The sequence below is a fragment of the Ranitomeya variabilis genome, chromosome 3 (assembly GCF_051348905.1).
Source record: "Ranitomeya variabilis isolate aRanVar5 chromosome 3, aRanVar5.hap1, whole genome shotgun sequence".
NCBI lineage: Eukaryota > Metazoa > Chordata > Amphibia > Anura > Dendrobatidae > Ranitomeya > Ranitomeya variabilis.
In genome coordinates, this window is record NC_135234.1 from 25,048,512 (window position 1) to 25,075,509 (window position 26,998).

At 46.7% G+C, this 26,998-nt stretch overlaps 1 protein-coding gene across 1 annotated transcript; it reads right to left on the reverse strand.

Moving 5' to 3' along the window:
* Nucleotides 1-721: 721 nt before the first annotated feature.
* LOC143815016 (aquaporin-3-like) lies at nucleotides 722-26,720 on the reverse strand. Its single transcript, XM_077293795.1, has 6 exons — nucleotides 26,571-26,720; nucleotides 25,886-26,012; nucleotides 3,797-3,934; nucleotides 3,568-3,686; nucleotides 1,712-1,929; nucleotides 722-1,359 (listed from the first exon to the last, which is right to left on the reverse strand). Exons 1-6 carry the CDS (start codon nucleotides 26,703-26,705, stop codon nucleotides 1,179-1,181), a joined length of 918 nt encoding a protein of 305 aa, XP_077149910.1. The 5' UTR covers nucleotides 26,706-26,720; the 3' UTR covers nucleotides 722-1,178.
* Nucleotides 26,721-26,998: the final 278 nt, after the last annotated feature.

The window sequence follows — 26,998 nt, forward strand, 5'->3', positions numbered from 1 at the left end:
TGTACCAGTATAATCTGCCTATGATTTCAGAGCCTGCACGCCCAAGCCTTAGAAATGCTATAATACTTATGTTCTGACTACAATGACGCAGGTTGTGGGCTCAAATCTAAGCGAGACCAAATGAAAATGTTTAATTGAATAAGCATGGTCAGAGCAGAGATGCTGGCCCCACCCCAGAGGCGCTAAAGTGAATGCAACCGGAAAGAAGACATCAAAAGAGGAAGAATGGAAGTCGGGACACAGCCATGTTAGATCCAGGACGGTTGGGAGAACATTCGCACTTAAGTGTATGTACGTATTCAAAGTCTACCTGCACAATGCAAGTGTTAAAACCAAGCACAAGTGCTCAGTGCACCTTCGCACGGGCTTCCTTCTTGCCATTCCACATCCATCGCCACACTCCTCTTCCTTGATTGACAATGCTGGCTCTACTGGGCTTTGAGGGCCATGCATAGTGTGAAGCAACAATTTGTGTGCAGACTTTAAACCAGTGAAAAAAAATAAAATAAAACCACCACTTTGGACTAGTCTGCAAATGATAGATTACTGTTTGTACTTCATTAAAAAAAAAAAAAAAAATTATATATATATATATATATATATATATATATATATATATATATATATATATATATATATATATATATATATACACACACACACACACACACACATACATACACACACACTTTAAGGCCCCATAGAGCACAAAACATTCTTTAGGGGGGCATGATCTTTATTGAAAATTTAACAAAATTTGCTGTATACAAAGTCCCAGTGACGATCCTGAAATAAGACATTACAAAATAGAAAAAAAAAAGTTAAAAAGCACGATTATAAAACCATTTAAAAGAACAATAAAAAAACAAAGGCAGCAGCTGCTGACAGATTCCAGCCCTCATGTTTCAGAGGCTCTTGAAAATGAAAGGATCTGATCTGAGAAGCGGCACCCGGTAGTCCTGAGATACAACAGTCCTCCCCGCCATTATAGCGTCTGGTCACGAGACTGATAGGAACCATGACCATGCTGGGGCGAGTAGATGTAGGGATGGCCATTTGATGGAATGAACAGTCATACATCTGAATCAGGAGAGGAATCACATTTTGGGGTTAACAATGTAAAATTTCAAAGACGTCCATTAAAATCTTCAGATGACGTAGGCCCCCCACGTAGGGCCCTAAGCCTCCATCTGGACCAACTCGTAATCTGGAGGATGACGCTCTCTATTTTCTTCATGGTTCTCCTTGCGCCGGCTCGGTGGATGATGAATCCCAATGAGCAGGTCATAGACAAACGTCCCAATGACTCCACCGACCATGGGGCCCACTACAGGCACCCACCACCAGTGACCTCCAGCCCTAGAAGACAGATATTCTATCAGAACAGATCAACTTGTAAGGTTAATAACCCACTAGTTTGGGAAATGTCAACGACCAAAAGTACCCATTCTGGTTATTGGAAACAGCAAGTTATCTTAAAAACCATTAACTGAAGTTCTAACATGCAAATGGAAGTTAGGTTTTAGGTTAAAAACACCTCCTCCCGGTAGTCAGGTTCACCATAGCAATCCTTTATACAGATGCTGAACCAGCAAGGGATGCTGGAAGATTTCAGCTCTGAAGTTAACGGAATTCTACCCATTAGACAACACATCTGCTTTCACCATATTTAGTTTTTAATTGCAAAGGTAAAAATTTATGAAACAGTTACCTGAAAACTTCCAAGCCCCAGCCAGCAAACGCAGTAAAGATCCGAGGTGCCAGGTCCCGGGCTGGATTAATGGGGTATCCACAGTTAAATCCCATAGAAAGTCCAACGAGCAGGACTATCAGACCAATCACAAATGGCTGAAGACCACGAGGGGCTGCGTTATTTTTTTCGTCAATAATAGCAAGGAGGCAAACCATCAAGGCAGCGGTGGCGATAGCCTTGGGCAAAAAGAAAAGGTTTTGTTAATCACAATGGAAAAAAAAAAAAAAAAAAGATATATAATGTACACAGTATATGTATATTTTGGGGTGGTCATTCCTGGAGGGGCAGAACATGACAAGTCAACAGAACCATTGAAATTGTTCAGCCCGATTTCACAGCTTCACGCTACATGATTTGGACCTGATTTAAGTAATGCTATGATTGCTGCACAGTAAGTTTTTTTCCTGCTGCAGTATCGAGCAATAAATTGGTCATGAATTAGTTTCACAGATTTTGTTTTTATAGAGCCCCTGACACACAAGACTGGACTTGGCTAATCAGTCTGGAAAGGAATTAAGGGAGGAGCCTTTCAGAAGCGCTCAGCCAATCAGCTTCCTGGTAGTGTTATTCTGTGACATGATTTGCTGAGAGCAACTGACTAATCTCACAGTGCTCCTCCCTCCCCATGTCCTTTCCAGTTTTATGCCAACAAAACAGAGGTACTTGGCTTGTAAACAAGGCCCTGTGAGCCGTCATATGGGGCTCATACAGGCCCCCCATCCTCATGTTCTGCTCACCAGGCACCAGCGACAGGATTCTGCCGGTGCAGTAACAGCCTGCATTCGAGATGCAGGTTCAGATAAGATCTATTGCTGTGTGGGCCTTTTATTTAAAGCAGCAAGCCGCAATATGTTTGAGCAGCAGGATCGAGACACAGACCAGGTCTCTCTCCTGCCCCATCTGTCGCCATCCTGCGTGGGGCAGATGGAGACGCATGAGTCAGGATCACAGGACATCACATATGGGCAGAATGAAGACACATGAGGGCAGGATGGGAGAACATATGTCTGAAGCCAAGAATGAGACAATGGGGCCAGAATGGGGGATATTATTACTGCAGTGATGCATTTTATTTTTGAGGATACTAATTTCAATGAAGGGGGTACTGGTACTGTGCATGGTGACATGGTCACTTTATCCATCTGGTGTAGAAGTTGGGAAAAAAAAATATAAGTAATGTGCTCTATATAACTTATTTCCTGCAGAGATGTGCTAGATGAAGAGCGAAGATGAAGGACCCCAACTAGTGACTTCACTGGTGATCACTATTACCTGTACACTATATACAGAGCTCCTCTGTATAATGTCACTGGTAACCATTGTATTACCTCTACACTATATACAGAGCTCCGGTGATTTGAGAATTTTGGGTTTTTGTTTGTTTTTTTATTTAAAAATCAGTATTGTAGTACTCAGTAACTATGTGGTGGCAATATTATGTGGTCTGGTCATGATGTGACGGTATTTGTCCCTTGTATGTGGTATTACTGGTCATTTAAAAAAAAAAAAAATAAGTATGTGACTCACTCTTAAAGAAAAATAAATAAAAATAAACTGATATTTTAAGAAATTTAATAGGTTAGAGTAAAGTAGAGCCCAGCCAAAAATGAGTCTACCTTGTCTTTTGGCCAAAACAAAAGCCGATGTCTATGTATGTGATATGGGAACTGTTAATGTGTGATTGGTAATAACATGGTGCAAAAGTTGAGTTTTTCCAAGAGTGGGCGGTGGGACTGTGGAAGGTTTGAGGGGTGGGGTGGAGCCTGGGCAGAGTCTACATATGTGTATTTTTTTGTCCATAATAAGGACTTTACCTGATCTGAGAATCCATTAGCTACGCTCAGATGTTCTGACGGGTAGGACGCAAATATCCCAGCAGTCGCCTGAGGCCCATACACCGTCCAGTTGCCGCCACTGTACACATGGAAGGCATCTAGGAGGTAGTCAAGAAGAGACAAGAGTTGGGAATCTAAACACCCACTTGGTCTTCACTAAAGAACTCAATGGTTCATCAAAACATTGTACAATTGCTTGAGTTCTTACCAAAATACAAAGAAAATACCAGACATGCACCAATGAAAGCGCCGAGGAATTGAGCCAGCCAGTAGACGAGCATCAGCTTCCAAGTGATTTTCTTTACGAGAAGCATGGAGAAAGATACAGCCGGATTGAGGTGGGCGCCTGGCATAGTAATGGAAAATAGTCATCATAAGGGTTTGTTCACACAGCATTTTTGCTGCAGTCGTGGGGAAAAAAAAAAAAAAAAAAAAGCAAAAACCACATGTCCACAGCATTTTATTGCAGCTTTTTTGGCATCTGAAACACAGGTATTACATACCTGGTAATGTGTTTTTTCATGAGACATGACGGCACCACGAGAGAGGGGATCCGCCCATCAAGGACAGGAAACCTTCAAGATAAAAGGGGCGGCTCCTCTCTCCACATCAGTTGTTTTACAGAGTACGAGAGGAACTCCGCTGGTTAGTGTACACATAAATAATACATCCTATACGGTTCTATTCACCGATACCCCAGGGAGTGTATAATACTAATAATGCACCCAACTAATGACGTGATCAAAAGGGTGGGAATATAAGTGTGCCGTCATGTCTCATGAAAAAACACATTACCAGGTATGTAATACCCGTGTTTTTCCATCATACATGACGGCACCACGAGTGTTAGAGATTTGTATTCTCTTTAGGGAGGGATCACTGCTTGTAACACTCTTCTCCCAAATGCGAGATCAGAGGTAGCAGATAGGTCTAGCCTATAATGTTTTAACAATGTAGACGGAGAGGACCAAGTGGCCGCCTTACAGATTTGGTCAATGGTAGCATCTGCTCTCCGCCCACGACGTCGCCATGGCCCTTGTGGAATGGGCTTTCAGACCCTGTGGAACAGCCCTGCCTGCACTACTATATGCTAGAATAATGGCCTCTCTCACCCATCTAGCGATAGTCTGTTTTGAGGCTTTAAGGCCCTTCCTTGACCCCTGGAACAAAAACAAATAAAGCCCTCTGTTTCCTCCAGGATTTTGTACTCTCCAAATACTGTAGGATACATCTCCTGACATCTATGCAATGGAGTCTCTCCTCTTTCTTGTTACTAGGATTGGGACAGAAAGAGGGTAGGGTTATATCCTGAGCCCTATGGAATCTCGATACCACTTTGGGGAGATATGCCGGATCTAATTTTAATACAACCCTATCGTCCATAATTTGTGTGTAAGGAGGGTCAGCTGACAACGCATCTAAATCCCCAACCCTACGGGCCGATGTAAGTGCCACTAACAAAGCTGTCTTTAATGTTAGTATTTTATCTGATTTTGTATTTAAGGGCTCAAAAGGGCTTTCTGTCAAAGCTGTTAACACTAAATTTAGATCCCATGGTGGAGGAGTAGGGGATGGAACAGAGTCAGCTCTACTACAGGCTCAGATAAACCTCACCACCCACCTATTGCTTGCCAGGTCACAGTTGAATAAAGCTGCTAAGGCTGAAATGTGTACTTTGAGGGTACTAACAGCTAACCCCAGATCTAAGCCCTTTTGCAGGAACTCCAGTATAGCCACTATCGGGACCTCCCCTTCCCGTATTGGCCCTGAACTGGACAGGAATTTCTACCATATTCTCCCATAGATCTTGGTCATTACTGGTTTTCTGCTACTAAGCAAGGTGGATATTAAACTAGCTGAGAACCCTTCTTTCTCTAACAACCGTTCAAATGCCAGGCTGTCAAATGTAGCCCGGAATTCTGCGGGTGGTTGAAAGGACCCTGCATTAGAAGGTCCCGGTCTTCCGGGAGAACCCACGGGTCCGTCACTGACATCACTCTCAGCCAGTAAAACCATGGTCTTTTCGGCCAGAAGGGAGCTATGACAATTAGCCTGGCCTTGTCCTCCCTGATTTTCCTCAGAACTGCTGGGATTAGACATATCGGTGGTGTGAAGAGCGGAACAAAAATGGTTACCTCAATGAACCAAAAAGGAATTTGTGATCAATATTGACCTGTCCATTCAAGGACATTTTAGCTATAGTGTGAAATCCTATTTTTTGTTTGTGAAACTGCCACTTAGGCGAAACTGTACTGTTTCGTTTGTTGTGAAACTATCACATAGCCGAAACTGGTTTTTTTTGTCTTCTCTTTTCTCTCTTTGTTTAAACAAGCAAAACTTGTATAACCACTGAAACTACCTGTACAACTATATAAAGAGGGGATAGCACCTTGAAGGCAGGCGTGCTTCAGAGGCATCCCAGTAATATACTATACGAGACGTGTCTTGTGTATTATTTCTGGTGATTCCCCACTTCCAAAGGCTGCTCCGACTGAGTGTGGTCCCGACATTTCCTGGCGCCTGAACAGGGACCCGAGGTCTGTGTACTCCTTCAAGAACACCGACAGAATACGAACGAAAAGAGAATCTGGGATAATGGACGGCAGATGAATAAAAACCTGGCCAGGTAAGAGACACTGTTAGATCTCTTATATCTGCCCTGCACTGTCCGTAAGATTTTCTGTGTCGTGTCCTTTAGCGGGTAGTTCTAGTAGAGGAGGATACCTATAGCTCGGGTTCTTGAACTGCTTAGGAATTGACCACCTCACGGAGTACGGCATTGAATGAGAGTGAATGTGAATAGAAGGTGTGTGGAAGTTGGGAATAGCCCTATAAGCCGCCCAGGGTGTTGAAACAGAAGAAGTGACTGTCCCACTGGGCAACGTGGTTGCGTCCTTTCGGGGAGACCTCCGCGCCTATGTTCAATCTCTGATCCTGTCTTTGACGAAAACCTGGTGACGGATAAGTGTATGATAGTATGAGCCCAGGACAGATAAATTAGCCTGGGACAAGATACGTTGTATTTTGATCCTCTGTCTGGTTGCATTTGTGTTGTTTGCTATAGGTGTAGGAATCAGGATTTTCTTACATCAGCACGGTACGCAGAAGCCGTTAAACATCCTAGCTCCTTAGGAAGAAGGTAACGAGGTATTCTCATACCCAAACGCCACCTAGGACAAGAAAAGAAAAAAAGCTCAGGATAAGAAAATGGGGAATAAGCAAACAAAGTCGGAACCAGAAGAATTAGATATCTATACTATCATAAAGGAGAGAAGTGGTGAAGATGCCACTAAGGGGCTGAGAAAGATTTTTTGTAAGTTTGGAGTTACTAAGGCAGAAGCCTTTAGTAGAAAAAAATGGGAAGGAATTCAGGAAAAAAAAAAAAGGCATAATCAGAGACAAGAAATGGATAGATCAGATCCAAGCGTTGATTGATGTCTCTAGGGTAGCAGAAAAAGAGGGATGGACATATAATCAACAGAATAAAAAGTGGTGTATTAGACCCGCAGGCTATGGAGAAAAACAAAATGTGGAATATAAGAACACCCCACATGCCCCATCTTTTCTCCAAACACCACCTCAAAGTTTAGCCGGACCAGGAGGATGGGTATGTCCGCACTGTGGACAACAAAATCCAGACTGGACAAATGATTGCCTAGCCTGTGGTACACCTAGACATGGTGCTGTACTTGCCCCTGTTAGGGTAGTACCAAGACCCTTTAGGGAACCTGGTGCTGACAGAGTAATGGGAACTAGATATCACCAAACTCGACAATATTTCCCTTGGTCCCCCGCTGAAGGCATGTCTCTCTTGCATAACGTACCAGATCCCACCCAGTGTCCAGTTAGATTTGCACAATATATACAGCAAATTATGCAGACTCACGCTGGAGTTTGGGCAGATGGAGAAGAATTATGTAGAATGAAAATGACTCCTGGACTCTTCCAGGAGCTATTAGCAAATCTACAGGTACATAGGCCCCAGGCAGGAGATGGTGCCTTACAAACGATAGAATCAGGTACGCAATTTGTAGATCACTTAATGGTCTTCATGAGGGAAAAACAGAGGCAGAGAGGAACAACGGGAGTGGTGGCTCAGAAATCTGGACAATCAGTAGACGAATATTATCTAAGTGTAGAAAATAATTTCAGAGATGAAGGCATGGATCTAACCGCTTCAGGAATGATGAGGTTAGTTACAAAAACCTTTATAGATGGATTGTCTCCAAAAGTGAAGGAAAAGCTTAAGGCCGCAACCCCTGATTGGAGAACCTTGGAAGACCCACACCTGGCTAGACAGAAAGCTGTAGGGATAGAAATGGACTTAAGAGAAAATTCTAAGCCAGTAAGAATTGCACAGGCTAATACTGGCTCTGCTAATCAAAAGTTTACTTGTCATTACTGTAAGAAGCCAGGACATTTCCAAAGGGAATGTAGGAAGAGAAAAGCAGATATAGATTCAGGAACCTTTGTACCCAAAAATAGGATAAATAACCCAGCGCCTGATCAAACAGACAGCTCAGAATGACTGAAGGTTATGCAGGTCTCTCTTCCTTCTAGAAGACCAATAATACAAGTTGAGGGTAAAAATGTACCTTTTCTGATAGATACGGGAGCAACATCCTCCATTTTAAATCAAGACTTTTTACCATATCCTGACAATATATCCTCAAAGGTAACATATGCAGAAGGGTATGATGGTAAAATTCAGGCGTTGCCCTTTACAAAACCTTTAAATGTGAGCTTTGGCCCCAAAACCTTTGTATCCAAATTTTTATTTGCTAAAGGTGCACCTACCTGCTTGCTGGGTACTGATGTCTTAAGTAAAATGCACGCAAACATCCATTTTAGAGAAAATGGCACAGTTATGCTGACCATCCCTGAAGATGCAGAAACTCTGGAACAATATGTTAGAATACAGGCAATGGAGGATTTTCCCGAAATTTACACTCAACAAGCAAAAATTGACTTGTCTCGGGTTCCTGACAGCCTATGGGCAAAAGGAGACACTGATGTAGGATTCTTATCAGTAGCTCCTATACTGTTAGAAACTGCCCCGGGAACCATTTTACCTCAGCTTAGGCAATACCCCATCAGCGCCCAGCAAGAACTGGCGATTTCTCAACAAATTCAGGATTATGTGTTACAAGGTGTTTTGGTAGAAATCAGGTCACCCGCCAATACACCCTTATATCCTGTTAAAAAGAAAGTGTCCTCCAAAGAAACTATGGTGAAATATCGCATGGTGCACGACCTACGGGAAATCAATAAGGTTTTGGCACCGGTCACCCCTGTGGTACCGAATCCTCATACCTTACTGTCTCAAATTCCCAGCACTGCTGCATATTTTACGGTAATTGACTTATCAAACGCATTTTTTTCTGTGCCACTACATAAGAACTGTTGGCATTTGTTTGCCTTTACATTCAAGGGTAAACAATTAGCATGGACAAGATTGCCACAAGGTATGGTACACTCACCAACTTTGTACTCTGAAGCAATGCAGACCGTGCTAAAAAATTTCATCCCAGAACCAGGAGTAGTCATTCTACAGTATGTAGATGACTTACTTATTTGTTGCCCTGATGAGCAGACGGCAGTTACCTCAACTGTTAATTTCTTAATTTTCCAAGCGCAAGAAGGCTGTAAAGTAAATAGACAGAAACTCCAGGCTTGTCAACAAACAGTCGTGTTCTTAGGTCACTGCATATCACAGGGCATCAGACACCTCACACCTCAACGTACGGAAGCCATACATAACATGCTTGAACCCAGGAATCACAAACAGCTGCGTGCTTTCCTAGGTATTGTTTCACACTGTAGACAGTGGATCATACATGCAAGTCAACTCATGCAGTCTTTATATGACTGTATTGCCAACACGCCATATTCACTCAGTGAAGAGGCTAAACAGTCATTTTCCTCTTTGAAAACAGCACTGGTATCAGCTCCGGCTCTGGGACTCCCAGACTACACTAAACCTTTTCAATTGATGGCAGCTGAGATATCCTCACATGCTACAGGGGTGCTCACACAAAAACATGGAAACAAACAGAGACCGGTGGCATACATATCAGCTCATCTGGACCCTGTAGCTAGAGCCGCACCGTCTTGTGTAAGAGTAGTAGCCGCAATTTCACTGTTATTAGATAAAGCTTCTGAGATTGTTCTTGATCACCCACTTCTAGTTCAGACCACTCATGATGTACATGGCATTCTTAACCAGGTCCAACCTAAACATATTTCAATGGCCAGACACCTCCGTCTCCAATGTTCCCTACTACTGCCGCCCAACATTTCCTTTGCCAGGGTTCAGACTCTTAATCTCGCGTCTTTGCTCCCTTTAGAGTCTGAGGGGGGTACCATACTGAGGAAACTGCACTCTCCAACTCCTTTGACCCATCAAAGTCAATGCATGATTGTGTACAATTAATGGAACAAGAGACTCAGGGCTTATGTAATGTACGTGACAAGCCACTCTGTAATGCTACATTTGAACTTTTCATAGATGGCAGTAGATATGCAGATATGAATGGACAATTTCATACAGGTTATGCGGTAGTAACTCAGCATGAAGTGCTGAAAGCAGAACCTCTCCCTGCTAATCAGTCTGCACAAGAAGCAGAACTTACGGCATTAGTTGAAGCTCTAAAAATAGCCAAAGATCAGACAGCAAACATATACACTGATTCTAGATATGCACATGGCATTATTTTCGATTTTGGCGTAATATGGAGAGCCAGAGGTTATATGACTGCTTCAGGCCAACCTGTTAAACATGCCTCCCTCATTAGACAGATTCTGGAGGCAGCACAAGAAACTAAAGAAATAGCGGTGATAAAGGTAGCTGCACATGTGAGACTCGACACCGAGGAAGCCAGGGGTAACGATAAAGCCGACAAAGCAGCAAAACAGGCAGCACGTAAACCCTTACATCATGCCCACACACTAGATAGCTCTGAAGATGATGAGGAGAGATTGAAGGAAGCTCAGAAACAGGTAGACGACGAAGAACGAGGGCAGTGGCAGAAAAAAGGGGCAGAAGATCAGCAAGGATTATGGAAAAAAGGAACTTTGTTGTGTTTACCCAGAGCCTGGTACCCCGCAGTGGCGAGTGACCTCCACCTACCTACGCATGTATCGGCAAACGGTATGACGCTCAAGGTAAAAGAAAGGTGGTTGGCTCCAGGCTTTGGTAATTTTGCTCGGAACATGTGTGCTGCATGCGCTATATGCCTGGCACACAATCCAGGTCAGACCATTAAAACCCCAACCAAGCATCATGTAAGACCACTGTATCCCTTTCAAAGACTCCAGATCGACTACATCCAGCTTCCTAGGTACAATGGATACGAATATGTGCTTGTGTGTGGACATGTTCTCAGGGTGGCCAGAGGCTTATCCAGTTCGTAAAGCCTCAGCAAAAACTACTGCCATTAAAATAGCACATGAACTGATACCCCGTTACGGCATGCCTGAGGTGATCGAGTCAGATAGGGGTACCCATTTTACTGGAGAGATATTCCAGAATGTTATGAAAATGTTGGGAGTAGAAAACCAGTTTCACACTCCGTATCACCCACAGAGTTCAGGTAAAGTGGAAAGATTAAATGGAACAATAAAATTAAAAATCCAGAAGGCCATGGCAGAAACAGGAAAGCCTTGGACCGAGTGTCTACCACTTGCCCTGTATTCCATCCGAAACGCCCCAAGGGAGAAGGCTAAGCTGTCACCACATGAGATTCTTTTTGGTAGAGCAGCAAATTTGGGTTGTTATTTTCCACAACAACTGATGTTGAATACTGAGACTTTAACTGCTTATGTACAAGAATTACAAAAACGTTTAACTAAAGTGCATTCGCAAGTTTTTGCTTCCCTTCCAGATCCAGAAAATCTCGAAGGAGGCCACAAGTTGGAACCTGGTGATCAAATCTATGTGAAAAGACACACCAGAAAGACTCTGGAACCGAGATTTGACGGACCTTTCCAAGTCCTGTTAACAACTCCAACAGCAGTCAAGCTTGAAGGAAAGGCATCATGGATACATGCAAGCCATTGCAAAAAAGCAGTATAAGACTCATGATATTGATGTTAATAATGTTAACCTCAACGGAGGCATGGGAAAGATTGAATTCTCTAGCCCCTTTGAACAATAGATTCGTACAACATCATAGAAAATTAGTGCATGATTTGTTAAATAATACGCAACCCCTGGCAGATTGTTGGATCTGTACCCATTCACCAGTATCAGCCACAAGTATACCTTTTCTAGCAGTTCCCGTGTCAGCTGAAGAAATATTCGCTTGGCCTAATTGTTCAGACAACCTGGCCAACAACCAACCTGGCAATACTAGACTATGGAATACTACAATCGCCATACCAGTTGTGGGATGGGTAGAATTTCCTTGGTGGCAGGGCAATCTTACAGGAAAAATAGGCAACTTACAATATTTAGCACTCAGAGGAGGAGCATGGGTACCTAGGAATAAGACTGGATTAACTGATTTAGGACAGGTCCCCACTGAAAATCTACAGCTCAGTTTCAGTACAACCACCCCTTCCTCTGAGGCTTTCAAACCTACAGTATTGGAAAGGTACATACATAATAGAAAATGGGAACATTCCGAGTTGTTCCCCCAAGGTGATGCAAACAGTTGTACAAGTAAGCCGGGGAACCTGGTTTGTAATGAATCCGATGAGTATGTCAACGGAATGCATGTATGTGGGAATCCCGCAGCCGGGTACTGTAGCCCCTTGGGACAAAAACCCTCTTGGTGTATGCTTCAGAATGTATCTAGTTTTGTGGACTTGGCTCACAGATTGGTATTGCAGCACTCAGCTTTGTGGGATCTGCCTGAGGGTACATTTTGGATATGCGGAGAAGGAGCATATAAATGGCTTCCCGTAGGTATAAAGGGTACTTGTACATTAGGACGCCTAACCCCGGCTACTTTCATAATTTCGAACAAACAAGTGAATATGCAAGCCGTGCCCAAGCACACACTGTATAAAAGCTGCAGATAACTCACCACATCCCTCGGGGAGGCCACATATAGTACAAATGGGAATTCCCAACAAAATTGCTAGTACCATTTTTATTTATCCTATGTTAACACAGATGTGGGATAAATTAGTTAGAGCCACGGATTATCTAGATGACCAGATCTGGGATATATTGGACATATTAAATACTAGTATAGCTGTACAGAATCAGCTTATAATAGTCACTAACCAACATACCCTGGTATTGGATTACCTAACTGCCTCACAAGGGGGTATGTGTCAAATCATCGGACCCACCTGCTGTCATTATATAGACCCGAATAGTACTATGAGTATGAGATTTAAATTAGAAGACGTACAACGACTCAGGGATCAGTATGACAAAGACAATGACCAAAATAAGGATAGCTGGTGGTCAGATACCTTTTCTTTTCTTAACCCGGCCAATTGGTTCAGGGGGATCGGTGGGTGGGTTACCGGGATTATGCAAAGCCTAATACAGTTATAGTTATTGTAATTATATATGTATTATTCAAGGTTGTACTCAAGGGTATCTCGGTATGCACAAATAAATTTTGTGTAATGGATGCGAGAATATAAAGTTGTTTTTTTTGTAATATCACAAAAAGAATGACTAAAATAATCGTCTATATGACAAGGTTTTGAATGGAATATGTCAAAGGGGGGATTGTGAAGAGCGGAACAAAAATGGTTACCTCAATGAACCAAAAAGGAATTTGTGATCAATATTGACCTGTCCATTCAAGGACATTTTAGCTATAGTGTGAAATCCTATTTTTTGTTTGTGAAACTGCCACTTAGGCGAAACTGTACTGTTTTGTTTGTTGTGAAACTATCACATAGCCGAAACTGGTTTTTTTTGTCTTCTCTTTTCTCTCTTTGTTTAAACAAGCAAAACTTGTATAACCACTGAAACTACCTGTACAACTATATAAAGAGGGGATAGCACCTTGAAGGCAGGCGTGCTTCAGAGGCATCCCAGTAATATACTATACGAGACGTGTCTTGTGTATTATTTCTGGTGATTCCCCACTTCCAAAGGCTGCTCCGACTGAGTGTGGTCCCGACAGTGGGAAGGCATACAGGAGTCCTGATGTCCATTCTATGCTGAAGGCGTCTACTGCCAACGGCCTGTCTGCTGGGTTCAGGGAGCAGAACTTTTGAACTTTGTTGGCTTTTGAGGCAAAGAGGTCTACACTGGGTCTTCCCCACATGTGCACTATCCGTTGAAAAATGGACTTTTTAGGGACCATTCCCCTTGCCTCAAGTGGTTCCTGCTTAAAAAGTCTGCCTTTATGTTGTCCACACCTCGAATATGCAGGGCCGATAATGAAAGGAAATGCCTTTCAGCTAGAGACATGAGTCTTCTGGTTATGTGCATCAGTGACAGACCGGGTGCCCCCCTGGTGGTTCACGTATGCAACCGCTGTTCGGTTGTCCGATAGGACTCTCACATGATGCCCTGCCAAGTGTGGGAGTAACCACTTTAGCGCTTTTTCGATCGCTAGGAGTTCCCACTCGTTCGAGGATAGATTTTTCTCCTCTTGAGCCCAGGGGTCTTGGACCCATAGTGTGTCTGAGTGAGCTCCCCACCCTCATGGACTGGCATCCGTTGTGATTACTTTGGAGGCTGTGTATGTCCAGGGAACTCCTCTCGGAGACGACTATCTGTAACCACCATCTGAGTGATTGGAGTACAGAGAGTGGGAGAATGAGCTTCTGCTCTAGCTGCCCCTGAAGTTCCAGGTCATTCTGCAGCACACACCATTGCAGTTCTCTTGCATGGAACTGGGCCCATTTTACTGCCGGTATGCAGGAGGTTAGGGATCCTAACACCAACATGGCTCTTAAAGTCATCTCTGGTTTTGTTAATGTTGTCATAATCATTTGTTTGATTTTTTCCTTTTTCTTCTGGGAGGCGACACTCCTGCGCCACGGAGTCTACAGTTATCCCCAGGAAGTTCTGGACCATTACTGGCTCTAGTTTGGATTTTTTGAGGTTCAGCTGCCATCCTAGTGTCTGAAGAGTGTCCATCACTATTCTGACCTGCTCCTGACAGTGAGAAAAGTTTTTCCCCACTATCAGGAAGTCGTCTAAGTAGGGTATTATCAGAGTGTCTTTCTCTGAGATGTGCTGTGACCTCTGCTATCAGCTTTGTGAATACCCGTGGGGCTGTTGCTATCCCAAAGGGCAGAGCCCTGTACTGAAAGTAACGCAACTGGGACCCCATCTGGACTGCCACTCTGAGAAACTGACGATCTTGTTGTCTGATTAGGACGTGGTAATAAGCGTCCTTTAGGTCTAGGACCGCCATGTAACACTGAGGATATAGGAGCTTCACTGCTGATTTTATTGTTTCCATCTTGAATGATGGAATTATTAGAAATTTGTTGAGACCTTTTAAATTTATTATTGTCCTCCAAGAATTGTCCGGTTTTTTTTATGAGAAAAAGGGGGAATAAAATCCTTCCCTCTATAGGAACTTCTTCCAAGACGTGCTTGTCTAGGAGTGATGTTACTTCCCCATCCAGACTCTTGTTTCTCTTGGGAGGACTGTACCGGGGTCTGTATATATCTTCTTGGAGGCCAGTGGTGGAATTTTAATTTTAGGCCTGATCCTATGATCTGCCGGATCCATACGCTGGATGAGATCCTCTCCCAGGCTGGAAGGAAGTGAGACCTAAACCGAAAAAATGCCCTCTTGGCCGACAGAGGGCTTACCTCTATGCCATCAAATATATAAACCTATAAAGAATCCGCTGGGTTGAAAAATGAAAAAAACAGATGTAGACAATAAACAGAAAGCAACCGAGCAGAGAGGTACCAAACAAATTGAATAATTTTTATTATAGTATCAAATACACAAGCACATAATAATAACATATGGACAAAAAACTGGTGAAGGGGAAGGCGTGCCAAGAAAGCCCCAGCCTAAAAAAGATGTGGACAAATGGCTGGGGGAAGGCACAACAAATCCAGGTTACCTGGATTTGTTGTGCCTTCCCCCAGCCATTTGTCCACATCTTTTTTAGGCTGGGGCTTTCTTGGCACGCCTTCCCCTTCACCAGTTTTTTGTCCATATGTTATTATTATGTGCTTGTGTATTTGATACTATAATAAAAATTATGGAAGGAAGTGAGAGCCTCCCACCTGAGAAGGACAGTCACTGGGAGGGTTTCTTGTGTCCCTGGGGGGAACTTGCCAAAATAGAAGCCCTTTCCTCCCCTGAATCTCTTGTCCAAGTTGCCCGTCTCGGTCTCTAAACTGCTGCCTTCAGAATTTTCAGCCTCTGAAAGGAGCGCCGAAAGGGCTGAAATGGCTGTTTAGGGAAATTTCTCTTCTTGTCACTGGCTTTCTGCAACACCTCGTCTAATGCCGGTCCAAACAGGAAATTCCCCTCACAAGGCAAAGAGCAAAGCTTCATCTTTGCCTGTGTATCTCCTGGCCAGCATTTAAGCCATACGGCACGGCGTCCTGTGTTGGCTAAAGCTGCTGACTTTGCTGCCAGTCTAGCCGAGTCTGCTGATGCTTCAGCTAGAAACACTGCCGCTGCTCTCATGGTTGGTATTGCCTCTAGGACAGTCTCTCTGGGAACTTTTTGTTCTACCTGTTCCTCCAGGTTGTCTATCCAGATTTTAAGGGATCTGGCTACACAAGTGGCCGCGATAGCTGGCCTTAGTGCCCCTGCTGAGACTTCCCATGCCGTTTTCAGGGAACCGTCCACTTTTCTATCCAGCTGTTCTTTTAGAGAACCCAAATCCATGAATGGCAGGGAGGATTTTCTGGCAACTTTTGAAACTGCCACATCAATTTTTGGGGCTCTATCCCAAGATGAGGAGGCCTCCTCTTCAAACGGGTACCTTCTCTTTAGGGAGGTGGTTATCTGGGACTTTTTCTCCGGTTTTTGCCATTCCCTTTTAATCAGTTCTTGTAGTTGTTCATTAATAGGGAATGACCTCAGTTTTCTCTTTTGTAGACCACTGAACATAAGTTCCTGGGCTGTCTTTAGCCTTCTCATCTACCAGCCCCATGGTAGAGCGAACAGCTTTTATAAGCTTATCCGTAGCTTCTGCTGGAAATGCGTCCTCCTCCTCTGAGCAGCGAGCTGTATCGGAGTCCCCCTCTGACTCAGAGGAATCCCTCTGGGATGCTACTGAGGGGCTGGATCTGTCCCTAGATCTGGTATCTGTGTCAGCTGTCTGCAATGCTTTTACAGACCTCTGATTGGATCAGTGATCTTAGACTCTCTGTAAAGGAAGGTGTTTCCTCCGCTACCGTCTTGTTAATGCAATCCTGACAGATTTTTATTCCAGGATGGTTTTAACGCTTTTTTGCATATGGGACATTACTTGTTTTTAGCCTTTGATTTATACTTCTTTGGGACCTCTTATACTCCACCCCCCAATTGTATGCAAGAAAAGAGGGGAGAGACGGAGATAAGAGAAGAGAACAGACATTAGCGTGCTGGACTTTCTCGCAGTTCACTCACCACTCGGACGCTTTCAAAGTACGGGTACCGGATCCGGAGGTTGGCTGGTTTTCTCCTTGTCTCCCAATGAGACTAAGGACCCCTCCTTGGTATGGCGATCCATCCTTGGTATGGCGATCCATCTGTACGCTGTCCGAGCGGCTTCTGCTGCTGCCACGGCGGGTCTGGCTCTTTTCACTTGAGCGAGACCGCCTCTCCTGTATCTCTTGCTGTGGCATCTGGTGAAAAGCTCTCCATCATACACACTACCACGTAACAAGAGTAGTCACCTTCAACCTGGCCTGGTTTAGTGACACAGGGCAGCATTTCTGGCTCGTTTAGATTCACTTCCTTCTCTTTTTTTAATGGATCACCTGGTTGATCCTGCCATTACTGGTCACTTCAGTAGTCGGGTGCATATGCGCACCTGTCATGATTTGATTACCTGGCTGATCGTGCCTGCACTACTTCTGGTGCTCATAGATGCATTCAATCACCTGGTTGATCCTGCATCTGCCGGCCGCTAGCGCAATGCCTGCGCTGTATAATTATGTCAGAGCGCGCACCTGGCAACCACTTCCGGTGTGCGCTATTAGATCCACCATACACCTGGTTGATCCTGCTCCCAGCGCCAGCATCTGTGCATCCTCCTTGCGCGCACCCGGCCACTACTTCTGGTGCGCGCTCGAATTCTTGGTCCCCCGGCCCCTTTGCACCGCATCCAGGGTTCCGAGTGCCGCCGTGTCCCGGTTGTCGTGCGCACACACACACACACACACACACACACACACAACCTCTCCTTCCCGGCTGCGCGATACACATGCCAAGACCAGCGCTGGATCACAGTATGGACTGCACTTACCCCGCGCTTGTCCCATGCACCGCTCCCCTGCTGCGATCATGCTGCTTACAGGTACTCCATGCCAGGGAGGAAGGAGGGGAGGTGAGGGGGGGGAACCATCTGCAGTGCTGAACAGGGATGGTATAATACCTCCGAGGAGCCTTACCTAGCCTGGGCACCGATGTGTCTCACAGGCTGCATGGCCACCATAGTCAACAGGGAGGGAGCACCCATCGTGACCTCCGAGGACAAAATTAGCAGGTGGATTTTTTTTTTTGGCAACCGGGACGGTCACTAATCATGGCCTCCGAGGTTCCATCTTCACCCGGGCATTTGCCTCACGGGCTGTGGCCATGCTTCGCTCAGGGGGGCATGGAATACATGGCCCCCCGAGGCGACTACCGGTACCTGGTGCAGCAGACTAGCGCCTGCCCAAATCCACCCGACCCAGGCATCCTCTTCTGTCTTCATCAGAAGTCTTCTATCTTGAGGGTTCCCCATCAAGGACAGGAAACCAACTGATGTGGAGAGAGGAGCCTCCCCTTTTATCTTGAAGGTTTCCTGTCCTTGATGGGCGGATCCCCTCTCTCGTGGTGCCGTCATGTATGATGGAAAAAAACATGTTCTTTGTCTATTGCACATGTTTAAGTTGTTTTTGCAGCTTTTTGAGTGAATAAACTGTTACTTTCTATGTTTGGAAGAATTTTGAAAGATTTGATATGCTGCAGATTTCAAAGATGCTGCATTTCTCAAATGCAGTCAGAAAACTAAAGAAAAAAAATGTAAGTTGAGATTTTTGAAATTGCTTGTACTATCAAAAGTAAACTTTATTTTGCATCGCTTAAACGTGATACAGGATGTAGGTAACTCAGGAATGGATAAGTAATGTATGTACACTGACTGTGGAGGGCCCCATCAGGGCAAGGGGGTACTCGGTATCGGGTCCTGTGGTTCACAGGGGGATGTCACGGTGGCTGGCCCGGTCCGTGGCCCTGGGACGTCTGTGTAAAAGGGAAAGGTCTTTACAGGGGAATGTTCGTGACGCCACCTGTGGTATTCGGTCAGGGTGACCGACGCTGCTTTAAGGGGTCCGCTGGGGTGACGGTATGGCAGCTAGATGGTATACCTTCCCACAGGTGAAGTGTGTCCCCAGGGCGTCCCAGTGTGTAGATGGTGGATGGTGATTGGCGCAGAGAAGAACGAAGACACAAGGTTGCAGTCTCTTTACCTTTACTGAAGAAATCAGCATCCACAGTCCAGGGCACCAGATCACAGGGCAGGCAGAGTCCGGCCGGTTTGGAGGCAAGTCCAGCGTTCCCTTGCCCAGGTGGAAATCAGTAGCCTTCCTTTGCGCTGCGGTGGTGTAGCCCCTTACTGCCTATGGCATCACATAAGGGTCTCACAGATGTGGTGTTTCGTTCTCTCTGTCCCCCATATAAGATAGGACAATACCCGTATGACTGGTGACTTGAGCCTGTTTATAGGGTCTTTTACTGTAGATAACACGGCTCTGTAGGTGTCACCGTGCCTCCTGGGTGTAGGTGCGGACAGGTAACCTGCAATTAGCTGTCCTGCCGGTCTCTGAAATAAGGCGTAGAGGTCCTTACTCCCTTGGTGTTCGGGATACCAGGATTTTGCGCCTCAGAAGGAGACAGCTTGAGCGGGGCTGGTCCCCTTCTGGTATCCTCTCCTTTGCTTCAACTTCCTTCACGCTCGCTGCAATACAGTTCTGCCTTTCAATGTCTTTCCAGGACCTGCAGCTCTGAGGGCATGCACAGCTCCGTTAACCTTCTGTCCTCCTCAGACTCTGGTCTGGAACTAACAGAACTCCTGTCTGGAGCTCTGCCAGGAACTGACTAACTTTCCCTACAGACTACCAGTTATCTATATATGGGGAGTGACCTAATAAATAGGAGCAAAAGCTCCCCCTGGTGGCCTGGAGTGTGAAATGTGTTGCATGTTTGTGATACCTGGATGCAGTTATCCTTTCTTGCCTCCAAACATAGCATCACTCTCCTTGAGAGGAAAGCAATACCACTGCGACGACCAAGACCCTGGGGCGCTGCAACTGCAACAGCAGAATAGTGAGTGCAGCTCAGGATCAGTAAAGGTACCTTCACACTAAGCGACTTTGCAGCGAGAACGACGACGATCCGTGACGTTGCAGTGTCCTGGATAGCGATCTCGTTGTGTTTGACATGCAGCAGCGATCTGGATCCCGCTGTGATTTCGCTGGTCGGAGCTAGAAGTCCAGAACTTTATTTCGTCGCTGATCACCCGCTGTCATCGCTGGATGGGCATGTGTGACGCCGATCCAGCGATGTGTTCACTTGTAACCAGGGTAAATATCGGGTTACTAAGTGCAGGGCCGCGCTTAGTAACCCGATATTTACCCTGTTTACCATTGTAAAAGTTAAAAAAAAACAAAACACTACCTACTCACCTTCTGATGTCTGTCACGTCCCCCACCGGCAGCTTCCCTGCACTGAATGTGTCAGCGCCGGCAGCAGAGCACAGCGGTGACGTCACATTCAGTGCAGGGAAGCTGCCGGTGGGGGACGTGACAGACATCAGAAGGTGAGTATGTAGTGTTTTGTTTTTTTTTAACTTTTACAATGGTAAACAGGGTAAATATCGGGTTACTAAGCGCGGCCCTGCACCTAGTAACCCGATGTTTACCCTGGTTACCCGGGTGCTGCAGGGGGACTTCGGCATCGTTGAAGACAGTTTCAACGATGCCGAAGTTGTTCCCTTGATCGTTGGTCGCTGGAGAGAGCTGTGTGTGACAGCTCCCCAGCGACCTAAACAGCGACGCTGCAGCGATCGGCTCGCTGTCTATATCGCTGCAGCATCGCTGAGTGTGACAGTACCTTAATGTATGTACACAGTGACTGTACTAGCAGAATAGTGAGTGCAGCTCTGGAGTATAATACAGGATGTAACTCAGGATCAGTAATGTATGTGCAGCGCCCCAGAGTCCTGGTCGTTGCAGTACTGATGCTCCGCCGCTAAGGGGGGCTATGGCACGTCTGATGGCACTGAAGGAGTTCACCTGACCAGGTATCACAGACACCAATACATTTCACAGTCTGGCCTCCAGGGGGAGCTAAGGGCACTATGCATTAGGCCACTCCTCACAGTCTGGTAAAACTGGGGGTTGGATAGGAAGTTAGATCAGAAAGCTGACTGGGTTGGAACCAGGCAACACCTTGTGGCAGAGGGTGTTGTAGGGGAAGATTCAGAGGGGTCCCTGTCAGGGGTGGGATCCTGACAGAGGCCTAGCAACCAGAGAACGTTACGGGACCGCGCCTGCACTTGATCGCGGCGGTGCCCTAAGAAAGGACAAGAAGCGAGGTATATTGTGCTGAGTGAGAAACGAGATCAACGCAACAAGGAGAAATACCAGTAGGAGTCGTGCTGTAAGATCGAGGCAACATCCTACTGAGGCGCGTAGCCAGAACGCCGAGGAAGTATCAGGCTCCAAGCAATACTTCAAACCTATGGCAGGACAGTCAGCTATAGGCGGGCTGTCTCACACCAATCACCTATGAAGACATGGGGGGCACACTAGGAGAAGGGCGACACTAGGGTCCAGGAAGAGCTCCGAGCCTACCCGTCATACGGGTGCGTCCTAGCCATATCATCTGGGGGACGAAGAAGAACATCAGAATCTAGTTGTGAGGGAACACGAGAAACAGACACAACAGTTGTGGGGACTATCCCGTAAGCACAGCAGGGGAGGACCACAACACATCGCAAGAGCAGGAAGGCACAGATTTCCACCTGCAAGGAGAACTCTGGAGGTGCCATTGGACCGGCCGGACTTGCGCAGCCTGGTTAACCGTATTCCGGACTGAGGACCCTGAAGCCTTCAGTAAAGAGACTGCAACCTGGTGTCCTCGTTATTTACTGCGACCGGCACTGCACCGCACTACCACCATCATCCACATCTATTATTGGGCGCCCCTCAGCAGGGTCACAGACCGGGTCTAGCCACCGTGACAATCCCAGAGCAGAGACTCAGAGGCCCGGTACCGGGTACCCCTTGGCCCTGCGGCAGTGGGGGCGCTGCAAACTTGGCGTCACGAACAGGATCTACTTAAGCCTGAAGAATCGGGTCATGTGTGCCTTGGAACTGTGATTTATTATACTTGGACTGTGACTTATTGCAAAGACTGTGGATTGCCATTTGCCGCCAAAACCAGCCGCCATTGCAGCGCTGAGGAGAGCGCAGGAGAAGAAGAGGGGCGTGGAAGTGGGCGTAAACCAGCTGAAGAGCGCGAAAGACGATGGCCGCCCAGTCTAAATATTTTTGCATCCTGAGGACGTGTCCGTCAACAGCCGAGGTCCGCCTTCTCATCCTCTTTGGAGGGTGGAGACCATGGAGACGGGGCCGCCCACGAAAGAGACCGCGAGAAGACGACACTGGAGAAGAAGCAAAGATGGCGACGCCGGGAGCACCGCGTGGGGACAACCCGACCCAGCATGAGGCTGCACCACCCAACAGCTCCAGATGCGCCATCGTTGCAGGGACTGGCCCTTACGGAGCTACCAATGGGCAGACCCAACTGGCCGCCGTCTGAGGAGTGTGTGGCCGCAGCCGAGGCCCGGCAGATAGCACGTCGCCTTGAGGCCGACGCTCGCGTGATCGCTCGACTGGGTCAGCCTACGGAGGTCCGCCTAACTCCGGTGTCCCCTGCTTCCTCCATCCCGGCCGCGGCAGAGTGAGCTGCAGGCACAGGGCCTGAGGATCCTGCCGGAGGCAGAACACCTGCGGTGCCTGATGACAGCATGGCGGAACAGACCCCAGCCTGCAGCCCAGGTCGATCTGACGAGCGTCGAAGAGACCCCGCCGTCACACTGGGGTGTTGTGGTGTCCTTCAACTCCCGGAAAGGAAGGGGAGTTATTCAGGAGATCGGGGAGCCACTACAGTTCCATGTTGATCGAGAAGAAGTGGAGCCCTGCGGGGGAAGGTACGATTGCGACCTGGAGCCTGGCGACGCAGTGACCTATACCCGGTAGAGGAGGGAAACTGGCTGGATAGCTCGAGGCATCCAACGGTGCGTTGCACTCCAGGCTGCTGCCGGAACGTCGGAGGACGAGCCTCCTGCAGGGAAGGTGCCGGAGCCCGTCCCCGCGGAACCTCAGGAGGTCCGGGCCCACCGCGTGCCTCTGGGTCGCGCTCGCCCACAAGCAAGGAGGACATCCCGACAAGGGATCCTGTCGTTGCTGGAGCCGGGACCGGTCCTTGTCACGTCAACGCGACCCGTTGGCCGGGTGAGGCCCGGAAGGAGACCGCTCCCTGCGCAGCCAGAAACTGAGTAAGCAAGAATGCTTTATAACATGTATATAGTTAACTGTTTGTTTCCCTGCTCTTGCTGCTATGACCCGATCAGGGTTAACTCTTAAAGGGATCCCTTTGTTTACCCGGGATCCCTTCTTCTGCTTTTTGTTTTTGTTTCCTGTTTACTCATCATTGAAAGAACTGCTGAATCATGAACAATGCATGATTACAAACTTTTTGTACATAGTTTGCACCTTCTTAAAGGTGCTCTCTACTGGTTTTACACAAGGAAAGGACTCTTTGCGAAGACACTGGTCTTGGAACCAGCACCGGAGTCCTTACTGCGAACAGACTTGCAGCTTGAGAGGTTGCACTACCTCTTAGAGACTTGGTCCCCTCTTAAAGGGAATGTTCACATATTGCACTTATGAACAGTGTTGCCTTAAAATGGTTCAATGGCAATAATGTCTTGAAAGAAGAAGTTAAATGTAGCTAACTAGTTGATTGTGAGAAATGTTTAATGATGTTGATAGAAGAATGAGGACAGAAAGTGAACCCGTACGGGGTTAGTCAGTGAGTCCTCCTAGGAGCCATATAGAGATGGCTCAGTAATCCTGAACTGAAAGATGGATAAGTTCTATACCGTGTATAGTAGTAGAAAGGCAGTAGGCCCGGGCAGAAAGGGGCGGTCCTGTAACAGAAAGGAGAGGCAGTAGGCCTGGAGCAGATAGGACAGGCGGTCCTGCAGATGTAAAGAAGGAGAATGCAAAAAAGTTGATTAGCCTTATAATGTTTTATAAGAAGGTCTTTAGTGGATTCAGCGAGTACGTCCTTAAAGGCAAAGTTAAATTATTGTTCAAAAATTTTGCACTTAGTAGAATACCCGGTTGGGTAAGAAAAGTTATTTATAGTATTTAACCATGTTTGTAACGTTCAAGTGTCCCCACCTCCCATAAAGGAAAGCTCTGTTCAAACTGACTTGTTATTTGCGTTTTCAAAATTGTATGTCTTTTTGCTGACATGTATTGTTGTTTTCTTCCCAGTCCAGGAGTACTGGATTTAACCGGGGGGGGGGGGGGGGGGGGGGTTGGGAGGTGCAGCGCCCCAGAGTCCTGGTCGTTGCAGTACTGATGCTCCGCCGCTAAGGGGGGCTGTGGTACGTCTGATGGCACTGAAGGAGTCCACCTGACCAGGTATCACAGACACCAATACATTTCACAGTCTGGCCTCCAGGGGGAGCTAAGGGCACTATGCATTAGGCCACTCCTCACAGTCTGGTAAAACTGGGGGTTGGATAGGAAGTTAGATCAGAAAGCTGACTGGGTTGGAACCAGGCAACACCTTGTGGCAGAGGGTGTTGTAGGGGAAGATTCAGAGGGGTCCCTGTCAGGGGTGGGATCCTGACAGAGGCCTAGCAACCAGAGAACGTTACGGGACCGCGCCTGCACTTGATCGCGGCGGTGCCCTAAGAAAGGACAAGAAGCGAGGTATATTGTGCTGAGTGAGAAACGAGATCAACGCAACAAGGAGAAATACCAGTAGGAGTCGTGCTGTAAGATCGAGGCAACATCCTACTGAGGCGCGTAGCCGGAACGCCGAGGAAGTATCAGGCTCCAAGCAATACTTCAAACCTACGGCAGGACAGTCAGCTATAGGCGGGCTGTCTCACACCAATCACCTATGACGACATGGGGGGCATACTAGGAGAAGGGCGACACTAGGGTCCAGGAAGAGCTCCGAGCCTACCCGTCATACGGGTGCGTCCTAGCCATATCATCTGGGGGACGAAGAACAACATCCGAATCTAGTTTCGGGAACACGAGAAACAGACACAACAGTTGTGAGGACTATCCCGTAAGCACAGCAGGGGAGGACCACAACACATAGCGCTAGCAGGAAGGCACAGATTTCCACCTGCAAAGGGAACTCTGGAGGTGCCATCGGACCGGCCGGACTTGTGCAGCCTGGTGAACCGTATTCCGGACTGAGGACCCTGAAGCCTCCAGTAAAGAGGTAAAGAGACTGCAACCTGGTGTCCTCGTTATTTACTGCGACCGGCACTGCACTGCACTACCACCATCATCCACATCTATTATTGGGCGCCCCTCAGCAGGGTCACGGACTGGGTCTAGCCACCGTGACAATCCCAGAGCAGAGACTCAGAGGCCCGGTACCGGGTACCCCTCGGCCCTGCGGCAGTGGGGGCGCTACATATGTACACAGTGACTGCACCAGCAGAATAGTGAGTGCAGCTCTGGGGTATAATACAGGATGTAACTCGGGATCAGTAATGTAATGTATGTACACAGTGACTGCACCAGCAGAATAGTGAGTACAGCTCTGGAGTATAATACAGGATGTAACTCGGGATCAGTAATGTAATGTATGTACACAGTGACTGCACCAGCAGAATAGTGAGTGCAGCTCTGGGGTATAATACACAGGATGTAACTCAGGATCAGTAATGTAATGTATGGTCACAGTGACTGCACCAGCAGAATAGTGAGTGCAGCTCTGGGGTATAATACAGGATGTAACTCGGGATCAGTAATGTAATGTATGTACACAGTGACTGCACCAGCAAAATAGTGAGCGCAGCTGAATTTTTTATTTTTTAATTTAAATACATGATCTCATCAATACATAGAGTTAATACACAGTTCTTGTAACCCACTTACCTGAGACTCCAGCACAGACATAAGTGCCGGCAGTGACCGCGAAACCGAACGCCATATTGACACTTAGAAATTGAGCTTTGGCAAAACCACTCAGCTCCATCTGAGCCACAGAACCGCAGCCAAATAGCTAAGGGAGAGGGAAAAAAAAAAAAAGTTTTTTGGCAGATAATTCCTGTATTACCCAGTAATATAATAACACCCATCCTCCCTTCCGGTTCTAGTGCCTCTTTTGGAGAATTGCCTGACATTGTTACGTCGCACAGTCCCTGTGATCAGCGTTGGTCGGTGTCAGGGATTCATGATGGGATCGTGGTCACTGAAGAAGTATAGGAAGGAACAGCGACATATCGATATGATCAGAGCCCTACTAAAAGCAAACGCCATAGTAACTACTATCTTATAGTATAACGCACAGTGCGACTAGAGGGCGATTACCCGATATATAAGATGCACGCAGTCCGGTACAATACATCAGTGCCATGTGCGACCACATAGTCAGAGGACATGGAGGAGTCAGCAGCACATCGATGTGATCAGTTTAGGATTCCATTCTCCCAAGGCGGTTATATCAGAACAGAAGTTTATGGTACAGGGAGCCCCGTCTTCCCTATTGAAAGTGGTTCAGCAGCAGCAGCAGTGATATTACAGGGAAGATCAGTGTTACAAAACATGACAATTTACTTACAATTAATATGACAGTCCCCAAAAACTCGGCCAGCCCGCAGCGCACGTAGAGATTAGGCGTCCTAAATGTTCGTCTGCACTTCTCCAGGCATTGCGCGTGGACATCCATCATGACTATCTCCTCCATGCCCACCATGATCCTGATCCTCTGATTGCAGCTGGTCCTCCGGCACAGCTGCACTTTATAGAGAGGACCTGATCTAAGTGCAGCTGATGCTGAACTCCATTAACTCATTCATTGCCAGGCAGGGTAATTGTTCTTAAAGGGAACCTGTCACCTGAATTTGGCGGGACCAGTTTTGGGTCATATGGGCGGGGTTTTCGGGTGTTTGATTCACCCTTTCCTTACCCGCTGGCTGCATGCTGGCCGCAATATTGGATTGAAGTTCATTCTCTGTCCTCCGGAGTACACGCCAGTGCAATGCAATA

Bases quoted from the DNA above. Each gene is read 5' to 3' on its own strand.
- LOC143815016 (XM_077293795.1), bottom strand. From the start codon at position 26,705: ATGGTGGGCATGGAGGAGATAGTCATGATGGATGTCCACGCGCAATGC. The intron at 26,013-26,570 runs GTAAGTAAATTG...CCTCTCCCTTAG, and splicing joins TGGGGACTGTCATATTAATT to CTATTTGGCTGCGGTTCTGT. The intron at 1,360-1,711 runs GTAACTGTTTCA...TCTGTCTTCTAG, and splicing joins TGGGGCTTGGAAGTTTTCAG to GGCTGGAGGTCACTGGTGGT.